Source organism: Tursiops truncatus, chromosome 2, assembly GCF_011762595.2.
Source record: "Tursiops truncatus isolate mTurTru1 chromosome 2, mTurTru1.mat.Y, whole genome shotgun sequence".
Taxonomy (NCBI): domain Eukaryota; kingdom Metazoa; phylum Chordata; class Mammalia; order Artiodactyla; family Delphinidae; genus Tursiops; species Tursiops truncatus.
This window is the reverse complement of record NC_047035.1, coordinates 3,562,164-3,583,145: the sequence shown is the minus strand read 5'-3', so window position 1 is coordinate 3,583,145 and position 20,982 is coordinate 3,562,164. Positions and strand designations below refer to the sequence as shown.

The window sequence follows — 20,982 nt, the reverse complement described above, 5'->3', positions numbered from 1 at the left end:
ATTTGTTCCCAACAGGCATTCTAGAACTAGGTTCTTAAGCAGGAAATAGGGCCTTTGTCAACGCTGCTGGCGCTGTATCTCTGTGCTCCTAGGAATTCGAGCTGTCTTAATCTTTAACTGTCAGAGAGCCAAGGCTTTAATTCAGCAGACATCTGTGGAGTTCCTCCTGTGCGTCGCCTGTGCCAGGAGGTGGGGACACAGTCCTGAATGTCCATGTGTGTCCACTGTCTTACAGCTTAAGGAACCTGAGGCTGAGAGTCCTGTCCTGACTTCACCATGTTCTTTATGGTGGGGTCTAGGCTAGAAATCAGTATGTTTCTTCCATGTGACTGCCCTCACTGAGAAGTTCACTTGCTGTAATTAAGAGCTTCTCTGAGGAAACCAGTCTCTCCTGGCCTTTATCTCGCCTCAGTCTGACCCGCTGCTTCCGGCTCTCCTCGCCCCACATGCCTCCCCCACGCCGTCCCCGGTGAAACTGCCGGTTCTCAGGTGCAGAGAACAGGAGCGAACTAGACCTTGGCTTCAGACACCGCTTTCTGAAATGAAACAATCTGCCTTATAGATTTACGCTGTAGTTTCACAGTGTAAAAAGGGATGTTGGGCTGGGGGTCAGTGGTGGAAAGTCGCGAGCAAAGTGAATATTACCGCTTTCTCTGCAGATAAAGGCAGGCTGAAGAATGGCAGGAAAACCAGAAGGGAGGGAAGGTCTCAAAGGCTGGAGGGAGGAGTGCCCAGGTTTGTGGGGAAGCCAGTCGGCTGTGGGATTTACACGAGATCGGCTTGTCCTGGGTAGACTTCCACCGCAGACTCGGCCCGGGGGTCGTAGGTCTTTTCCCGTGGGAGGGAGGATGTAAGCTTAGTGAACGAGTGCACCAAAGCTGGTAACCTACAGAATTGGGATTTGCAGAGGGAACGTTCACAGTGGATTTCAAGCTATGGTTTTCACCAGCAAAACTTGTTTAAAGTGAAAGTGGCGATGTAGAAGCTGCTGGGCAGTCTTGCGTCGCCAGATTTACGTCCAGATGAATAGAGCAGGCAGTGCTTCCGCTTTGCCCGCGCACTGGGATGCCACCCGTGAGGACTAGAGAAGGGCGACTCCAGCGCAAGCGAGGGCAGGAGGGAGGGAGGGCTTGGTGCTCTTGGTTATTTCTCTCCGAACAGCAGGTAGACAGTGCTCGACACGCTTAGCCAGACGAGCGCTCTGGCCCCTTTGCGGTACCAGCTGGTTACTAGCTCCTTGCGTTAGGTAGTACAGAGCATGACGTGGGGAGCACGTGGGCTGTATTTGAATGGAATAACATCCATCGAGAAACCTGACCAGAGGCTCAGTATGTGTGGTGAAGTCCCATCAGATCTAAGACACTGGATTGTAGGTCAGACCTAGTTTTAAGAACCACCAAGAAAGAAAGAGAAAACAGCAAGGGAAAGAGGAACTTGATCTGTGGGAGGTTAACGTAGAAAGTGTAAACATTAGAATGGTTGAACTGTGATAACTTGGCGTTGTGACATTGAGAAAGATTTATTGTAATTTTGAACATCATCAACCAAGTTAGGAACTGTTTGAGGAGATTAACTCCATTTTGGAATTATGTAGGTGCCAAGGATCAGGGTAGAATTCGTTTCATCACATCATCTACATGAAGTGAGTGTTTCATTCAGTATGTTTATCATGCTTTCAAGTTGTAGAAGTTTGGATTTATGGAGTAAGAGACAATTGTTACCAAAAGTGATCCCTGCTAGGCCAGCACCCTGAGGAACCGTGCTTGGTGTCATGACTGCCTCGCGAGAAGGCTGAGAAATTGGTTCCCAGACTGTTGCCTTCTCCTTTGAAGTAGATCTTCCTACTTCTGTCATCCTCATTTCAGTCCCCGTGTCACTTCTGAAGAGATCTTTTTCCCAGGTCACGTTGTGTCACTCACTCATCTGCTTAAAAACCCTCTGTGATCAACGCTATCTACTCACAGTACTTCTCAGATTATTCTATCAAAATGCAAACCTCTGAGAGTCCAGAGTGCTGAAATGCCTGTCACAAGCCTCCAAGTTTCTTGGAAGAACTTGATTTTGTCCTAAGTTTATATGGACTTTGCATTCTACTCTGACACATGTGTCATTATTTTAATATAAATATGGTTTGAGTTACGGTACCGCTCAGTTAAATTACCTGAATTTCCTTCTTTCAGATCGCCTTTTTTATTTTGAGCACATATTTGAGGTCCCAGTATGTGCTTGACCAGTTCTAGATACTGAGGACAAAGTAATGAACAAGACAGAGTTCCTCCTCTATGAAAAATGTTTGACTAAAGATCCAGTGTGATTAATTTAGGGTTTGTAAAATGTAATCTGTTATTCTCATTTAAGCCTCTGTCTTTTTGAGGAAAATTGGTTTTCCAGGAGAATTTGCCCTGTAACTTCAAGGCCCTCCGATTTGAGAAGTGGGCACCTGTAGATAAAGTCTTTGCAGCTGAGCGTGGCCCCGGTCCCTCCACAGTGAGCCTCAGCCTCCCTGAACTGATGTGGCTCCTGCCCTCCCTCCAAGGCCAAGCTCAAGTGCACCCCAGGAAACCCTTTCCTGCACCTGCACCCTGCCCCCCCAGGCCCCATCACACCTCACACATCAGTACACTTCTCATATGTTTTAGTTGTTATTTTCTTTTAGATCAAGTATCATGTTTAAATTTATCTCTGTGTTGTCATGCCTGGTACAGTGCCTGGCATGTGTATGTCGGATAAATTTTTTAATTAATTCCTTACGATACAGGCTCCACGTGTTCAAGGCTGGTGCCTGCTCTGCTCTGCTTCATACCAGATGCTTTAGATCTGATAAGTCATACCACAATTTTTATATTATACATCTGGAGTCATAATTGCTGATCTTTTCTCTCAGAGGAAGAGGGAGAAACTTTATATAATTAGAAAAGTTAGAGATCACTTAGATTTCATCTGGACTGGGAAATTTTTCAATTAAAAAAAAAGATATCCAGAGCTGAAATTCTTCCACACAAATACCGCATAGGGCCGTTAGGAAATGTGCTGGGATCGTGTGTGTCCGTGTCCCAAGTAGATGGAGGTTAGTTTGGAGATTGTCGGTGTCTGTTCCCCTAAAGCTGTCATGGAGGACACGCCACAGATACCTGTGCCTGGAGTGTGCGTGCTGGGCGGCTCTGGGAGACCCAGGCGCCGGCTGCCGCGCTTGCCTCTTGGGAGGAGAGTCGGAGGCAGAGGGTGGCTGTGGAGGAAGGAGGCTCGTGTCTCACTGTGTGTTCTTGAGGACCTTTTGCCGTAGACACGGATCCTGGGCCTTTTTAATTTGTAATGTGACTCACAGCACGTATAGAACAACTAAAGAGTGTCATGAATAATTACAAAGCGAATATTTCTGTAACCAGCACCCCTACCAGGCACCCCTGCAGCTCCCGGAAGGTCCTGTATTCCCAGCTCACAGGCACATTTGTCTGCCTCTGTCCTTGGTGACGCCAGACCCCACAGCCCTGCCCAGCCGTGTGAGAACTCCAGCCGAGCACAGCTCCTCCCAACACTTGTTTTCCTCAGACTTTTTGCCATTCTTTTGGGTGTCTTGTGATATCTCATTGTGGGTTTTTTTTTAATTTATTTTATATTTTTATTTTTGGCTGTGTTGGGTCTGAGTTGCTGCACGCAGGCTTTCTCTAGTTGCAGCGAGTGGGGGCTACTCTTCGTTGAGGTGCGTGGGCTTCTCATTGCGGTGGCTTCTCTTTTTTTTTTTTTTTTTTTTTGCGGTACACGGGCCTCTCACTGTTGTGGCCTCTCCCGTTGCGGGGCACAGGCTCCGGACGCGCAGGCCCAGCGGCATGGCTCACGGGCCCAGCCGCTCCGCGGCATGTGGGATCCTCCCGGACTGGGGCACGAACCCGTGTCCCCTCCTTCAGCAGGCGGATTCTCAACCACTGCGCCACCAGGGAAGCCCATGGTGGCATCTCTTGTTGCGGAACACAGGCTCTAGGCACGCGGGCTTCAGTAGCTGTGGCACATGGGCTCTAGAGCGCAGGCTCAGTAGTTGTGGCGCACGGGCTTAGTTGCTCCGCGGCACGTGGGATCTTCCTGGCCAGGGATCAAACCATGTGCCCTGCATTGGCAGGCGGATTCTTAACCACTGCGCCACCAGGGAAGTCCCTCTCGTTGTGGTTTTAATTTGCATTCCTCTGGCCATAAATGAGTGACAGCCTTTCACGAGTGATTAGGCTTTGGGGTATATTCATGAAGTGCTTGGTTAAGACGTTTGCCTACTTTTCTGTTGGTACTCTGAATATTTCTTACTGATTTATTGGAAATGCTTACATATTCTGGACATTAATTCATTGGCTATATGTATTCAAATAGTTCCCCCACTCTGTGGCTTGTCTGTTCATTCTTTGTGGTGTCTCGATGAAGAAAAATGTTTGATTTTGTATAGTTCAATATATCAGTCTTGTAATGATTACAGTTCTTAGTAAGAAGTCCTCTACTTCTTTCTCTCTATGAGATATTCTTTTGTATTATTTTCTAAAAGCATTAGAGTTTTGTCTTTCAGATTGAAGTCCTAACCCTCCAGGAACTTATTTTTTATTTTTGCATATAATGTGGTCCGATTTCTTCTTCTTTTCTTTCTCCTTTCTTCCTTCCTTTCTGTCCCAGCACCATATTTTCAAAGACTGATCTTTCGTCACTGTTCTGTAATCCAGTCTGTCCTAAATCAGTTATCCACGTCTGTACAGGCCTGTTCTGGGCTCTGTTCTCTGTGGCAGTACAGGGCTGGGCCATTGTCATTTATGAAGCTTCCCCGGTGAGTCTAGATTTCTGGAACAGCAAGTCCCCCCACCCTGCCGTTCTTCTCCAAGGGTCTTGGTTGGTGTTGACCCTTTGCTTTTCCACGTAATACCTTTTAGAAGTCACTTAGCACTTCACCGAATTCTCTGTTGGATGTGGATTGGGGTGGCACTGAGCCTACAGGTCAGCTCCTTAATCTGGGAAGCGTTATCTAGAGAGTCTGGGGGTAAGCATCGAACTGGGTGGGGAGCTATGGGTGGGGAGCTAGCAAGAGCTTCCCTCTGAGAGGGCACGGAGACGAGGGAGCCGCTCTCGCCGCTTCCTTGCAGCGCGTTGCTCAGGCAGGGAAGAGAACAGTGTGGGCATTTCCAAGTGAGAGGGTGGCATACACAGAAAACCTAAGGGAGTTGCAGATACGCCGGTAGGATTAGTAAGAGTCGAGGTAGCTAGATACAAAAGTAATACCCCAAATCTGTTCTTTTCTAGATCGCAGCAGCAGTTAGAAAATTCTTCAGTCTTTTTAAAGGTACAATTTACAGTAGCATCAGAACTTAATAAATACCTAAGAATAAATCTTAAAATGATTTATTTTTTAGATTTACGTTTTTAGGAGAAAATTGTAAAATTTTATTGAAAGACACTTAAGGAAAAAAGTAATTGGAGAAATATTCCATGTTCATGGATTGAAAGATTCAATATTGCAGCGACTGCTGTTCTCCCCATATTGATAGGGGAAATTTGAAGAGCCGTGAATAGTCAAGACATGAAGCAGAGCAAGGGGAAGGAACTTAGTCTCACACATAGTAAGGCCCGTTGTAAGGCTCTGAGAGTCCGTGGTGTTGGTGCCCAGAGAAGCGATGGTGCAGCAGAAGGGCTCTCGTGTCCACAGACACTTGATCCAGGACAGAGGAGACGCAGGAGGCCGTGGGGAAATGGTCATTTCAAAAATGGTGCATGAATTTTACTTTCAAAAACAAAGTAATACCGCCGAACTGTTCTCGGTGGGGGAAACTTGCCATCTGCTAAGTGTTCTCGTATGCGAAATAGAACTAAGTGGATTAGTGCATATTAATGACGAATCCCAAATTTACTCCAAATTGTTAGTAATTGGATTCAACTTTATTCCTGCTCACTTTGTACTAAGAATAAATACATTGGAAAGACAAGAGGACCCCAGAGCTGAAGGATTGGCTCTGTCCTTTTGGAGAGTTTGCACGCTGGTTTCAGTTTTGTGTGGTGTCTCTTGTCTGCAGGCTCAGGACAGGCACATGTTCGTAGACTCGTGGCCCCATACTGTCAGGAAGGTGGCACAAGTGCTGGGAGGGCGGGGGGCGGGGAGCGGTGGACGCACGGGGGTCTCTGAAAGTCAATCTGCCTTAGCTGCTTAGCAGAGGAGTACATGAGCGAGCGCGAAGCGGTTCCCACCCTTACGGGCGTGCCTCTGAGGGCATCTCTCCAGGTGATGTTCTCTGGGCCTGTGGTTTGCGCAGCTCTGGCTTTTTGTCTCATTGGGGTTATGTTTATTTGAGAAAAGCCGTCATCTCCGTGCTAGAAAGGCCTGTCTTTCTGTGAGTGTCCTACTGAAAGTTGGTCCTTTTTGTATCTTGGAATGTTTCTCCTCACCACCAAGACGTGTCATGTGGAAGTGGGCTTGGCTTTTTTTTTTTTTCCATAGTTTTTCTACTCACAAATAGAGTTCACATGATGCCTCTTCACATACAGTGATAGTTTAGTGATGCAGCCTTATCATGTCCTATCCTACAATTTGGTGGTTAAAATTTATTGTCACGTCCATCGGTCCCTTCAGTAACTGAGGTGCCCAAATGCTCAAAACACCTGTGGAGTCAGCTGTGACATGCTCAGTCATTTAGGATTCACTTGGGAAGGCCTGCCCACTGCCCAGCAGTGGCCTCCAGACCCTCGATCAGACTTACCTGGCAGTAGAGTAGTCTCAAGCACACACCTCCAGTGCTCAATTCCTATATTAAATATCAGTACATCTTACTTCGTTATTCTTTGCAGAAGAAAATATAAGTAGAAGTTCTACTGTCATCACCTTGGGTAGCCCCCAGGGCTCACCTCCACTTTGGAGGTCAGGGGTCAGTGGAAGTGTCCACTCCTAATAGCTTGGTCTGGCGTGCCACTGATGTGAGAACGCTGCCCTCCTCCACCGTGGGAGCAGGAAGACTCACAAAGCCAGAAATGGCTGCCCCCCACTCTAGGTAACTTCATTAAACATCCCTTTGCGTCATTTATTAATTACAGGCTTCCCTTTAGTAAGTATGTTTTTAGAAGGATGATCCGTTCTCACCTTCAGGTGCCATGGGTTGGAGTCTTTTCTCTGCTCCTCGCCCCCTGCAGGTTTTGCATGAGTATGTCCATGTGGTTTGCTCCTGGTGTCATCAAGTATTTACCTTGAAATAATTGGGAAGTATCCCAAGTTCACATTAACAAATCAGTGAAAATAGTTTGGGGAAGGGGGGAGGGAGCGAAAAGATTTATACAAACGTAAGGTACTTGTGATATTATTTGTGTAGAAGAATGTTACAGCGCTTAACGTGAAAAATAATAATAAAAGGATATATTAATTAACGTTAACAGTGTTCTCCAGCCAAAACGGTGATTGCCTCTTCCGTGTTCCTCTTTCTCTTAGGTCAGAGACTCAATATGGTGTTGGGCCTCTGGGTGGTGTCCTGGGACTTGTCCTGGGCAGCTGTCCTCTTCACACCCCTTTCTAGTTACAGAGCCCTGTCACGGGGTTCCTGACAGTGCCCACAGGCTACAGAATTTTGTCTCATATTATGCTATTTAGTTGGTATTCTCTTCCGGGCTTAAGACTGCTCATTAATATGTCCTGAAACAAGAATGTTGGTGTTATTAGTCCGTGTACAGTTTGAAATTAAAGTAAGCCAGTGTCACTCATGGGCAGAATTCAAAATCCATTCTTTTTTTTAAAATTCTGCTTCATAGGAGTAATTGTAAGAATTGGGTCAAATCCAGGGTCATGGTTTATTACCTAAGAGTCAGGCACTCTTGAATACCAAACACTGAAGTGTAATATACCAACAGTGTCAATCCCAGTTAGTTTTTATCATTTGGTTCACATTACATGATAATCAGAACAGTAAAGTCAGATACAGGTTGTATTCTGTCATACCTTTTTTCTTCTTTCAAGATTAGCAGTGCTAACTTAATAGTTTTTAAAGAGCTTATTTTTTAATTATTACAAAAATAACTCACACTGTTAAAGAATCAGAATACATAAAGGTAAAAAAGCATATTCTTCTGCCACCTCCACTCATTTTTATTCCCAGTGGTACAGTCCTGTTAACGCAGCGGAAAGTAAAGATTTCTAAAATATGGTGACCAATAAGAAGCTAAATTAACTTGCATTCAAAAACCATATGGAAATATTTGATAGGGGCTATGGATGCAATATTTTTACAACTATATTCAACTTGATTGGTATAATATACTTTTTTTTAAACAGTGCAGTTGTAAATGTAACCAAATGAGGTGTTAAAAAATAAAAGAGGGCTTCCCTGGTGGCGCAGCGGTTGGGAGTCCGCCTGCCGATGCAGGGGACACGGGTTCGTGCCCCGGTCCGGGAGGATCCTGCATGACGCGGAGCGGCTGGGCCCATGAGCCATGGCCGCTGAGCCTGCGCGTCCGGAGCCTGTGCTCTGCGACGGGAGGGGCCGCAGCACTGAGAGGCCCGCGTACCGCAAAAAAACAAACAAAAATAATAATAATGATAATAATAATAAAAGAGTTCATGAGATTATGCTCACAAACTTTTTTTTTATAAACTATAAACGAAAATAGTATAGTAACACCTTAACTGTCTGGAACCCTGGGAGAATTGACAATTTCCAGAAAGTTGAGATTTCCTTGCTTTTTAGAAGAATTTTAGATAGAAATTCTATGAAAAAAGGAAAAGATTTTACTCTGCTCTTCCTTCTTATCATAATAGGTTTGTTTTAGTGTTTTGGTGACAGCTAAGTCATCATCAGGTAGCTCTTAGGGGTAAATGTGGGCTTCTCAGTTCTCTGCGGCACCAAGGACATGAGAAAGCCAGAAGGTTCCACGTATACAAGCTGTGGCTACAAAATGCTCTCATTTAAGATGATCCTGGCAAAGTGGAGGGTGAGCAGAGGTGTAGAATTGAGTGAGGACTGAAGTCAAGCACGGAGCTTTTCATTGAAAAGGGCTGGATATCTGCATGTACAGATACCCAAACATTATAGTGACTGTTACTCATTTAAGTGATTCCAGTCACCTGGACTCAGAATGTTTCTGGATCACAGTTCGGTTCCCATGGTCCCCTGAGTACCCTTCAGGCAGCATGTCCTCACCCCTTGGACCGGCTGTGCACTGCTGACCTCTGCGTGCAGTGTGGGAACCAGGGGAGCTCCCCAGGAAATGGGCCATTCCGGTGTCTGTGCTGAGTGCCTGCTGTTTGCAGGACTCCACACTGGGCATTAGGGGGTACCGAGAACCAGGAAACAATCACCTGGGACCTGTCTGCAGACAGCAGCTAGATGGGGAAGAAGTGCCCAGCAAGGCAGCTGCCTGTTCAAGGCAGTAGGAGCTTAAAGACAGCCCAGGAGTACGTCCCCTCTGACCAGGCAGGGAGGGAGGCCTGAGCAAGAACCCCGAACAGGAGGGGGCGGTTAGGGCAGGAAAGGAAAGCAGGGTGGGTGGGGCGGGCTCTGAGGCAGAGAGGGGGGCGGGGGGGGGGGAAGCAGGAGGGCCAGGCCCCGCCCCCAGGCGCCCACTGGGGTGCCGGCTGTTGTGGGGAAGGCACTCAGCAGCTTTGATCTCAGGACCCCTTCACGCTCCTAAAAGCTATGTAGGACCCAGAGAGCTTTTGTTTATGCGGATTTGGCTACCGATACTGACCACGCTAGAAATTAAACCAGAAAAAATGTGTGTTTATTAATTCATTAAAAATAATAAACCTTATTACATGTTAACAGAAATATCACACTTTTATGAAAATAGCCATATTTCCTAAAACAAAGACAAGTTTAGTGAGAGGGTGGCATCATTTTCTTTTTTGCAAATCTTTTTAATGTCTGGCTTAATAGGAGAGAGCTGGATTCTCCTGTGTGCCTCTGCATTCAGTCTGTTGCCACATGTTTTGGTTGAAACAATGTAGGAAGACACTGATTGGGAAAAGGAGGAGTATTTTAATAGGCTTTTCAGATAGTTGTGGACATTTTCTTTCTTTACTACACCAAAACTTAACAAACGAGAAGTTTCTTGAACGAATCTGCAATGTGGAATCTGAAACCATGTGAATAAACTCTCTATACACTTTATTACATTAAAACCCAGTGGACTGGGACTTCCCTGGTGGCGCAGTGGTTAAGAATCCGCCTGCCAATGCAGGGGACACGGGTTCGAGCCCTGGTCCAGGAAGATCCCACATGCCACGGAGCAACTAAGCCCGTGCGCCACAACTGCTGAGCCCACGTGCCATAACTACTGAAGCCCGCGTGCTTGGAGCTGGTGCTCCGCAACAAGAGAAGCCACCGCAGTGAGAAGCCCGCGCACTGCAACGAAGGGTAGCCCCTGCTCACTGCAACTAGATAAAGCCCACGCGCAGCAACAAAGACCCAAAACACAGCCATAAATAAATTAATTAATTTTAAAAAACAAAAACCAGTGGACTCTCTTGCCCTTTGAATGGCTCTTTTGCCCTTGACTGATACTGTAACACCATTTATTGATCACGTGGAAAATACTGGTTCACTGAGTCATGGAGATCTTTGGAGCCATTTTGCAGATCTTGGACACATTTCAGTCAATGTGTCTATAAACCCTATTAGTTAATATCACCACTGATCTCATTTTCACTGAAAAAAGCTGTCAAGCTCACACTGGCAGATTGGAGTTTTCCAGACCTCCCAGAATTCTAGAAAGTCACACAGAGCTCCATCACTTTCCAGCCCTGCACTGACCCTCTATGCCTGTATCTCGTCTCTGTTATGTCATTGCAAAGATTACGTTTTATAAATATGTATAAAGCTTTTAATATGGCACCTGGCCCTGGTAAGCACTCGCTCAGTAATATTATCATTTGCGCTCTTTCTACATTGTTGACATCGTGTGTAATGTGCATTGACCATAGCCCGCATGGAGGAGGAGATGTGCTTTGTGTGGGGCACCAGGGTGGAGACCCTCACAGCGTGTGTGTGACAGCTCGTCTGGGAAGCTCCACACTGATGCCACTTGTTGTTTGCCAGCTGGCCGATGGACGGCCACCGTGCCCTTCCCCTGGAAGTCCAGAGCAACAGCAGACCTGAGGGAGCATCTTTCCTGTGACCTTTTCTTACCTTGCCTGTACCTGTTGCAGCTGTCACGCGGTGTGGGTGTCCGTGCCCCTCACCCCACACCGGGGCTGTGGTTTTTGCCTCTTGTTCCACTGCCCAGCACAGTGCCAGCATGTGATCATTGGTGCTAGGTTATGTTTGTTGAATGAATGCATTTAGAAGGAATTTATTTTGAACAGTAACTCTGGACGTGGCTTCAGAGAGTTAAAAAGTATAGAAACTTTATCATACGAAGCATATGATCTGAGCAGTGACTAGCTGTACGCAGGCCTCTCACCATTGTGGCCTCTCCCGTTGCGGGGCACAGGCTCCGGACACGCAGGCTCAGCGGCCATGACTCACAGGCCCAGCCACTCCGCAGCATGTGGGATCTTCCCGGACCGGGACATGATCCCGTGTCCCCTGCATCGGCAGGCGGACTCTCAACCACTGTGCCACCAGGGAAGCCCCATCTCTTGTTTCTTGAATCTCTATTAATTAGAAATAAAAATAGTAGAAAGCTTAAAAGTATTTCACAATAATTCTGGGTTAAGCATTTCTGCAGTCAATATACTTTGCTTTCTCCTTTTCAGATGTTCCTCCTGCTGATCAAGAGAAGCTTTTTATCCAGAAGTTACGTCAGTGTTGTGTCCTCTTTGACTTTGTTTCCGATCCACTAAGTGACCTAAAGTGGAAGGAAGTAAAACGAGCTGCTTTAAGTGAAATGGTAGAATATATCACCCATAATCGGAATGTGATCACAGAGCCTATTTACCCAGAAGTAGTCCATATGGTAAGTGATTACGGTTTAACCAGCGTGTCCCAAACCTGAGTTACAAACAGGACTCTGATATTCTTAGACTGTGCTAAGACATTTGAGCCTAACATGACACTTGCCACGAAAAAATCCTGCTGTTCAAAAATTTGTACTTGTACCTCGAAGAACGAAAATCTTTGTAATATGTCCTGGATTACAGTGAGGGACCTTCTAGGGACGAAAGTGCCCTACATGTGTTAACTCGTTTAATCCTCACAACTACCCTGTGGGGCAGAAATGTTAGAACTTTCATTTGTACTTACTGCCTTACCCTCTTTAAATTTTTTTTAAGATATATAACATTAATGTAATAGTGCTCATATATAATTTAGAAGTAAGCATGTTGTCCATACATGTACAGGAAAATTCTAATGATGGGGAGGAGTTAAGACAGGGGTGGGACCAAGCTGGTGTCAGGACAGTCCACCCTGATGAGCTGAGGTGCACCCAGCTCTTGTCATCCTGCAGTTAGTTCATCGTTGGTTTCATTCAGCCCCAAAATCTCAGTCTCCTGTTCCCGTCCTTTGCAGGTCCCATTGTGACCTCAGTCACTACCGCCTGGAAACATATCATGTGATACCATTACTAAAACTCTTACGTTTGACACTGAACTCCAGTTTTCTCTTGAGTTTTTTTGAATTGTTGGTGTTTTGTCTGCTTTTGAAATAGTACTCCCCAGTTACTAGGGAATCCTCGTGGCTTAACATAAAATTTTAAATGCTGATTTCCATTGAACAACTTAAGTTTCTGACTTTTTCCCCAAAGCTATATATTTCAAAATTGACTAGACTTGTTGACCTAAAATATGTTTCTTTCTTACGTTAGTATGTTTGCTTTGGAAAAAGAAAGTCGTGTTCTTTTTGCATTCACAATCTGTTGTATCCAAAGTTGAGATCAACCTGATTAATTTATTACTGTTAACTCTTACAGTTCAGAATTTACCAGCATGTAGTCAGCCTAGGACTGTGAGAGCCGTTTGGGTTCCTCCACCAGACTCCCACCAGAAGAACCGTCACAAGCATATACTGAGCAGTAAATCCTCAAAAACCTCACCCATTCAGACTAAGGAAAATTGCGGAATGTCTTTTTTTCCCTCTCGGTTTCAACTCTCAATTACTCTGGAGGGCCTCCCAAACCCCAGAATCACAAAGAAAAATCTCTAATACTTTCTCCTAACACTCTCATAATTCTGTTGTTCACAGTACATTTTGTAATCCTCCTGGAACTTTTTTTTTCAATGGCTCAGGGTAGGGATATAACTTTGTCTTATAAAATGATTGAAAAATCATTAGTCCCTACATTGTGTGTTGAACATTCCATTTTCTCCGTCGATTTTAAATGCTGCTTTATTATATATTAAATTCATTCTCTTTTTGAATTACATGTACTAATATGTCATCTATTAAATTTATAAACACGTAAATTTATTCTATATTAAATGACACGTATGGAAGGTTTTTCAGTTTCGACAGAGCCTCGGCTGCCTGCAGTCCCTGAGTCCCACTCTTAACCCAGGAGGGAGGAGTCTGCGGAGCCCAGTGAGGCGAGGCTTGGCGGGTTGGGGTCAGAGGCCTGCCCTTGCACCACGTCAGGCCTGCCTGCTTGAATCAGTCTCTCCCGTGCGTTTCACAGAGGCGGTGCGCATTACCAGAACCACCTAGGAGACCGGAAGCCCTTGAGACTTTTTTTAGATTAAATAATCATTACTCCTCGTCTCCCTGTTAAAACCATGTCCCAATAGCCAGGTTCTCCTCCTGCCGTCTTAGCTTTGTTCCCCACCCGGAAATTCAAGCCATCTTCAGAGTACTGGCCACTTTATTTTGCCCCTAAAGCACATAGCAGACACTTCCCGGGCATCCACTGAGCACTTTTTCAGATGAGGAAGTAGAGTGGTGACCAAGGCTTCTGCCCTCCCAAGGCTCTGACCAGTCATGTGTCATTTTAGGTTAAGGGAAGGCAGTGAAGAAGGTGAAACGGGGGAAGTAGGTAGAGTTACAGGACTGCCCATGAGGCGGGAAGAAGGTGCAGAGAGAAATCTGGTACAAGATGAGTTACACTGTCCCATGAAGGTATGTGCACAAGAGGCGCTTTTCCGCGTCACTTGAGAGAACAGGGGACAGACCATCCATTCTGTCCTCTGACTGGAGCGAGGGCAGGAGAGAGCACAGCCGTTCCCTTACCTCGAGCTTGAATGAGTGGTGTGGGGCAGAGAGGATTTGTGTTTTGTTTGCTGTTGTTTTGTTTTCTATAAAGACAGAAGGCACTGATGACAGATATGATGATGAAGAAGGCGTGTGGTGGGGATGGTACTTGGCAGTGGTTTCTAACCCTCTCAGGAGTAGCGAGTGGGTGCAGATTTCAAGCAGCCAGCGGAAGGCCTCCACCCCAAGCAGTGCCTGGACCCAGCAGGGCAGGTGGAAAAAATGGGGGCCCCTTTGTAGTTCCCTCTGGACGCCCCTGGTGTGCGTACCACTGAAGTGGCACTCAGCCAACTTGCTTGAAGGATTGCCTGGTGTGTGTGTGTGTGTGTGTGTGTGTGTATTTTTGTTTTGTCATAGTTGTTTTTTGTTTCGTTTTGTTTTGGTTTTTTCAGCCGCGTCATGCGGCATGCAGGATCTTAGCTCCCCAACCAGGGATCGAACCCATGCCCCCTGCAGTGGAAATGTGGAGTCTTAACCACTCGACCACCAGGAAAGTCCCTGTCGTAGTATTTTTAAAGACATTAATGCCCACTTACTGTGAAGAATCCAAAGCTCAACAGATGTTATACTTCTTACGCTTACTTCTTTTAAATATGTTGCCTATTAGACTGTGCTGCTGTATGTTTTTTAACAGAGTTGTTGAGAGGTAATTCACATATACAATCTACCCCTTTAAAATGTACAAGTCAGTTGTCTTTAGTGTATTCACAGGACTGTGCAGGCATCATCACATCTAATTTTGTAACATTTTCATCCCCCTGAAAGAAATCCCGTACCCATTAACCATTACTGCCATTCCTCCCTCACTCCCCACTCCCCACTCCCCACCCCTGGTAACTACTCATCTACTTTATGTCTCTATAGATTTGCCTAACCTGGATCTTTCTTAGAAATGGCATTATACACTATGTGGCCTTCTTTCATTTAGCATAAGGTTTTCAAGTTTCATCCATGTTGTAGCATGTGTCAGAACTTCTTTTTATTGATAAATACTATTCCAGGGACGTCCCTGGTGGCACAGTGGTTAAGAATCCGCCTGCCAATGCAGGGGACATGGGTTCGATCCCTGGTCCAGGAAGATCCCACATGCCACAGAGCAACTAAGCCCGTGCGCCACAACTACTGAGCCTGCGCCCTAGAGCCCATGAGCCACAACTACTGAGCCCGTGTGCCACAACTACTGCAGCCCGCGCGCCTAGACCCCGTGCTCCACAACAAGAGAAGCCACCGCAACGAGAAGCCCGCGCACCACAACGAAGAGTAGCCCCCGCTCGCCGCAACTAGAGAAAGCCTGCCCACAGCAACGAAGACCCAACGCAGCCATAAATAAATAAATAAATTTTAAAAATAATAAATAAATAATGTTCCATTATATGAATATATACCACGTTTTATTTATCTATTCATCCGTGGATGGACCTTTGGGTTATTTCTGCTACTTAGCAGTTATGAATAATGCTACTGTGACCATTCATGTACAAGATTTTTGTGCATATATGTTTTCATTTCTCTTGAGTGTTTACCTAGGAGGGGAATTACTGGTGACGTGTTAACACTGTGTGTTTAGCGTTTTGGAGAGCTGCCAGACTGCTTTCCAAAGTGGCTGCACCATTTATTCCCACCAGCAGGGTATGAGGGTTCCAGTTTCTCCGCATTTTCAATACTTGTTACTATCTGTCTTTTTGACGGTAGCCATCCTAGTAGGCGTGAGGTAGGACCTCACTGTGGTTTTGATTTACGTTTCCCTCTTGGCTAATGATGGTCAGCATCTTTTCACGTGTGCTGTGTATTTTTATACATCATAGACTGTGGTCCTAGAAATTAACGGAACCTTATAGATCCTCTAGCCTGACTTTTATTTTCCAGATTTCAAAAACTTAGGTTCAGGGAGATGAGGATGAAAAGGAGAATTACTCAGGAAGGGAAACTCCTGGCATCTAAATTCTCAGGCCTAAATTACATAAACTCCATTATCTCTTAATTTCACTCATTTTTAAAATATAGTCAGCCATCTGTTTTTGTTTTTTTTCAATTGGCTAATCTGTTTTTCAGGCATTGGCATTTTTCTCGTAGTGAAAACACTGATAGCGAAATCAAGCTAATAGTGTAGCCACTTTTTTCACAGAACACCATTTTTACTTGAAGATTGACAAACAGGTTATTCAGACTTGGATATTTAGGGAGCATTTTCTCACAAAATAAAATAAGAATGTCACTTTAAGGAAAATAATTGACAGTGTTTGTTGCCAAAGATAAAATTTGAGCTTTCAGGCAAAATTTTGGATTTTGAAAGATTTGTATCCACCAGTGCAAGCTTCAGCTTCCGGGTGCTGCAAGCTCTCCTGCTGAGATTGGTGTCGTTATGAATGAATTAGATCTTTAATACACACGACAGAAGGAGTGAGGCATGGTGATGCCTGCACAGTCCTGTGGGTATACGAAAAACAATTGAATTGTACACTTTAAAGGGGCGGATTGTGTTATATGTGAATTATCTCTCAATAACTCTGTTTTTAAAAAGCATAGCAGTCCAGTCCGATAGGCAATATATTTAAAATATATGAATACACATAATTCAGTGAGGCCAGTATTTTCTGAATGACCAAAACTGATGATCCCAAATCATTCATCGGCCGGAGAGCCGTTCAGAATGCAAGACACACCAGTGGATTTTCGTGAATTAGAGACCCCCTCATTGATAAGATTTATGATTCCACAGAATAGCTAACCTTTAGTAAACTACCACTTATCAAGTTTTGGTGTAGTATCAAAGAAGTCCACAATATCTAAAAGGGCTATTAAATACCCCTCCCTTTTCCAACTACATATCTGCTGGAGACAGTCTTCCTATATTTCAACCAAATTAACATTCTGAACATAGAAGCAGATGTAAGAATCCAGCTGTTTTTTATTAAACCAGACAGTAAAGAGATTTGCAGAGATGTGAAACAGTGCCACTCTTCTCACTGAATTTGTTTTGGGAAATACTTTTATTTAATATGAGTTGTTTTATGAAATAGCAAATGTTATGAAAAATTTATTTTTTATAAATTTATATTTATACTGACATAATGGGTTTGCTATTTTTTAATGAATGAATATTTTTAAAATTCCTCTGCTTTAATTTCTACTGCAGTCCATATCCATAGATATAACTTTCATCAACAGAAGTTCTTTGGGATCCTCAATCATTTTTAGGAGTTTAAAGGGGTCCTGAGGCCAAAAAGTGTGCGAACCACTCTTCTCAAAGAGCGCTGCCCCAAGGCCGCAGCACCAGCGCCACCTGGGAGCAGGTCAGAAACGGCGTTTCCTGGGTCGCAGCGCTTTGCTTACACGTGTTCTCCAGGTCATTCTGAATGGCCTCCCTGCCTTGCCCCCTGAGGTTAAGCCCTCACATACTACCTGTGACAACTCTTAACTCCCCCTGGGCTGTCAGTTTCCAGAGAGAAAGGTTTGGGATGTCAGAGGGTCAGTAATGCTCACTCTAGAGTCTCCTGCCTGGACAAGGGCACTAAGACTAGTCTTAGTCACAGATGAAACCACCTGCAGGTCAGAAAAGGAATCGGTTAGATCAATGGTTGAATGAAGTGGATGGCTCAAAAGTGCTTCACGTCAAGATGGACCTCTCTAGAATTACCCACATCTTTGGTGCTGGATTACTCTGTAGCAGTCAGTGAATAAGATGTGGGGTGTGGGGCTTCCCTGGTCGTGCAGTGGTTAAGAATCCGCCTGACAATGCAAGGACATGGGTTCGAGCCCTGGACCAGGAAGATCCCACATGCCGTGGAGCAACTAAGCCCGTGCGCCACAACTACTGAGCCTGCGCGCTAGAGCCCGCGAGCCACAGCTACTGGAGCCCACGTGCCACAACTACTGAAGCCCACGCACCTAGAGCCTGTGCTCCACAACAAGAGAAACCACCGCAGTGAGAAGCCCGTGCACTGCAACAAAGAGTAGCCCCTGCTCGCCACAACTAGAGAAAGCCCGCGTGCAGCAATGAAGACCCAATGCAGCCAAAAATTAATTAATTAATCAATTAAAAAAAAAAAGATGCAGAATGTGCCCTTACGCAGTCTACCCTTACCTTTCCGGGAGACTGTGTTCTAGAGGAATAGAGAGCAAACTGTTAATAGTAGCTGCCTTTAGATAGTGTGATTATGTGGATTTTCCCCTTTTATGAGTAAATCTTTATAATTTTAAAAAATTTTCATGATGATCATGTATCACATTTGCCATTATCAAAAATCAATAAATGCGTTTTTCTTTAAAAAAAAAAAAAAAACCTTGTCGTGTATAGTGTAATAGCAGTACTGTCCTTATCAGGACTCATGTTGGGTTTCCAGGGAAAATGAGTTCATCACGGTATTTTAATGCGTACTGCTTGTAAATGACTAGATAGTACCTTACAAGTTTTCTTTCATGCTTAGGGTTCAAGTCAACATTTTCTGTTAAGGTCAGAGGAGTTTTTCTTGGGTCCTGTGGGAGGTATCATGCCCAGATCGCCAGGATGATTGTCTCGTGTTTCATTTAAGGATTGATGTTGGACAGTCTCCTACTGTTTTTATATCTGATGTTTACAGTGTGTACTGGAAAGTATTACTTGTTGTAAGGGTGAAGATAGTTTGGAAATGAGAGAGGAAAGGATGTTTTGAATTCAAGGAGGTAGTATATTAACCAGTGAAGCTTCCGATAGTCTACAGATTTCTTTCAGGTAATGATTTAAATCACGCGTTCCTCTTTTTGCTTAGTTGTTTTTGTTTTGCCAAAGTCACAGTAACGTGGGGTGAAGAAGCACTGCCATCATCGATGAGCTAAGGGGAGATTCAGGCATAAAGTGCTTTTTGAAATCCAGCGAATGATTTTTCTACTTCAGATACCCCGTGAGCCGTTTCTTGGAGATTTGTTCTTATTTTGAGAGAATTACCCTTTGTTTTGTTTGATGTTTTTATTAAGTGTGTGCTTATTTTAAATAAGTGAAATAAATATAAAAAGAGAAAAAAAAGTTAATCTTTTTCCGTACTCCACCCCTCGCCAATTCTACCTAAACCCACCCCCACCTCCAACCGCCACCGACTTAATTTATATGTACTTTTTTTTCCAAAGGGCTAGTAAGCGATCTTCCCCAGTGGTCCAGTGGTTAAGACTGCACACTCCCAATGCAGGGGGCACAGGTTCAATCTCTGGTTGGGGAACTAAGATCCCGTATGCTACACGGTGTGGCCTAAAAAAAAAAAAAAAAGGTTACTAAGAAACTTTTGGGGATGATGGGTATATTTATCGTCTTGATTGTGTAATGGTTTCACAGATGTATGTAAATGTTAAATGTATCGAACTGTACACTTTACATACAGTAAGGTTATACCTCACTAAAGCTGGGGTTTTTTAAGCTCCTAAATTGATAGGTATTTCTGTTGGTCTAGGGGCACAGTGAAGAAATTACTAAGATATTAAGGGCATTGTGAATCAAGAAGGTTTGAGAACTTAGAGCCTAGAAAATATTTACTATCTTTCTGTAACGTTTTAAATTATTTTTAAATTTACATTCGGCAAGATTACGTTTTTAGTGAGGAGTTCTCTTGAGATTTGATAAATACGTGTAGTCATGTAACCACCGCCGCCACAGTCGATATAAAACAGTTTTATGACCCTCCAGAAAAGTTCTTCCTGCTACTCCTTTGAACTCAGACCTTCCCCTTATCCATTATCTCTGGCTACCACTAATCCGTCCTCTAGCTCTGTCATTTTGCCTCTTCCAGAATGTCATATAAATGGACTCAGAGAGTGTGTAGCCTTTTGAGTCTAGCTTCTTTAACTTAGCATAATCTGTTTGATATTCCTCCATGTTGTTGATGTATTAGTGGTTTGTTCCTTTTTCTCAGTAGTATCTCATTATATAGAGGTATCATGATTTGTCCACTCCCCAGTTGAGGAATATTTGAATTGTTTCCAGTTTTTAGCAGTAACGCTGCTATAAATATTCATGTACAAGTTTTGGACATAGATTTTTGTTTGTTTTTTTTTTTGACTTGGGCGAGCACATAGGCGTGGGATTGCTGGGTCGTATGATTAAGTATTCATTTAACTTTCTAAGAAACTGCCAGACTGTTTTCCAAAGTAGATGTGCCATTTTTTGCACTCCCGCCAGCCACGTGCAATAGTTCTAGTTGCTCCAATCCTTGTCAACGTTTGGTGTCTTGAGTCCTTTTATCTCATTTTGACTTTAACTTGCATTTCCTTGATTAATGATGCCGAGCATTTCTTCCTGTGTTCGTTTGTGTATCTTCCTTGGGGAAGTGTCTGTTCAGATCATTGGCCTGTTTTTTAATTGGGTTGTTTTCTTATTGAGTTTGAGCCTTGTTTACATATTCTGGATACAAATGCTTTGACAGATAAGTGATTTGCAAATATTTCAGTGTGTGCCTTGTCTTTTTACTTTAACAGTGTCTTTTACAGAGTTTTTCATTTAGATGAAGTCTAATTTTTCATTTGTTTCCTTCATGGCTAGTGCTTTTGGTGTCATATATAAGAAGTCTTTGCCTAGCCCAAACTCAAAAAAATTTTCTCCTCAAGATTTTCTAGTTTTACATTTAAATCTATGATCCATTTTGTCAGTTTCGTTTCTTGGCCTATGGATGTCCAAGTGTTTGTTGAAAACCATTTGTTGAAAAGACTAACCATACTCCATTGAATTGCCTTTCCACCTTAATCAAAAATTAATTCACCATATTCGTGAGTCTGTTTCTGGACTCTGTATTCTGTTCCATTGATCTAGGGATCCTCTTGCTTATGCCATACCGTCTTCATTATTGTCACTTTATAGTAAATGTTGAGATCAAATAATATGAACGTTCCAACCTTTTTATTC

At 44.1% G+C, this 20,982-nt stretch overlaps 1 protein-coding gene across 12 annotated transcripts in view; it reads left to right on the top strand.

Annotated features, from left to right (window-relative positions):
* The window catches only part of PPP2R5C (protein phosphatase 2 regulatory subunit B'gamma), a 131,796-nt gene that overhangs the window by 67,284 nt on the left and 43,530 nt on the right, over nucleotides 1-20,982 (top strand). For all 12 annotated transcript variants that reach the window (XM_033850604.2, XM_073800037.1, XM_033850607.2 and 9 more), the window contains one exon: nucleotides 11,693-11,892. In XM_033850604.2, the coding sequence (XP_033706495.1) occupies nucleotides 11,693-11,892 (200 nt within the window). The remainder of the gene's footprint in view (nucleotides 1-11,692; nucleotides 11,893-20,982) is intronic.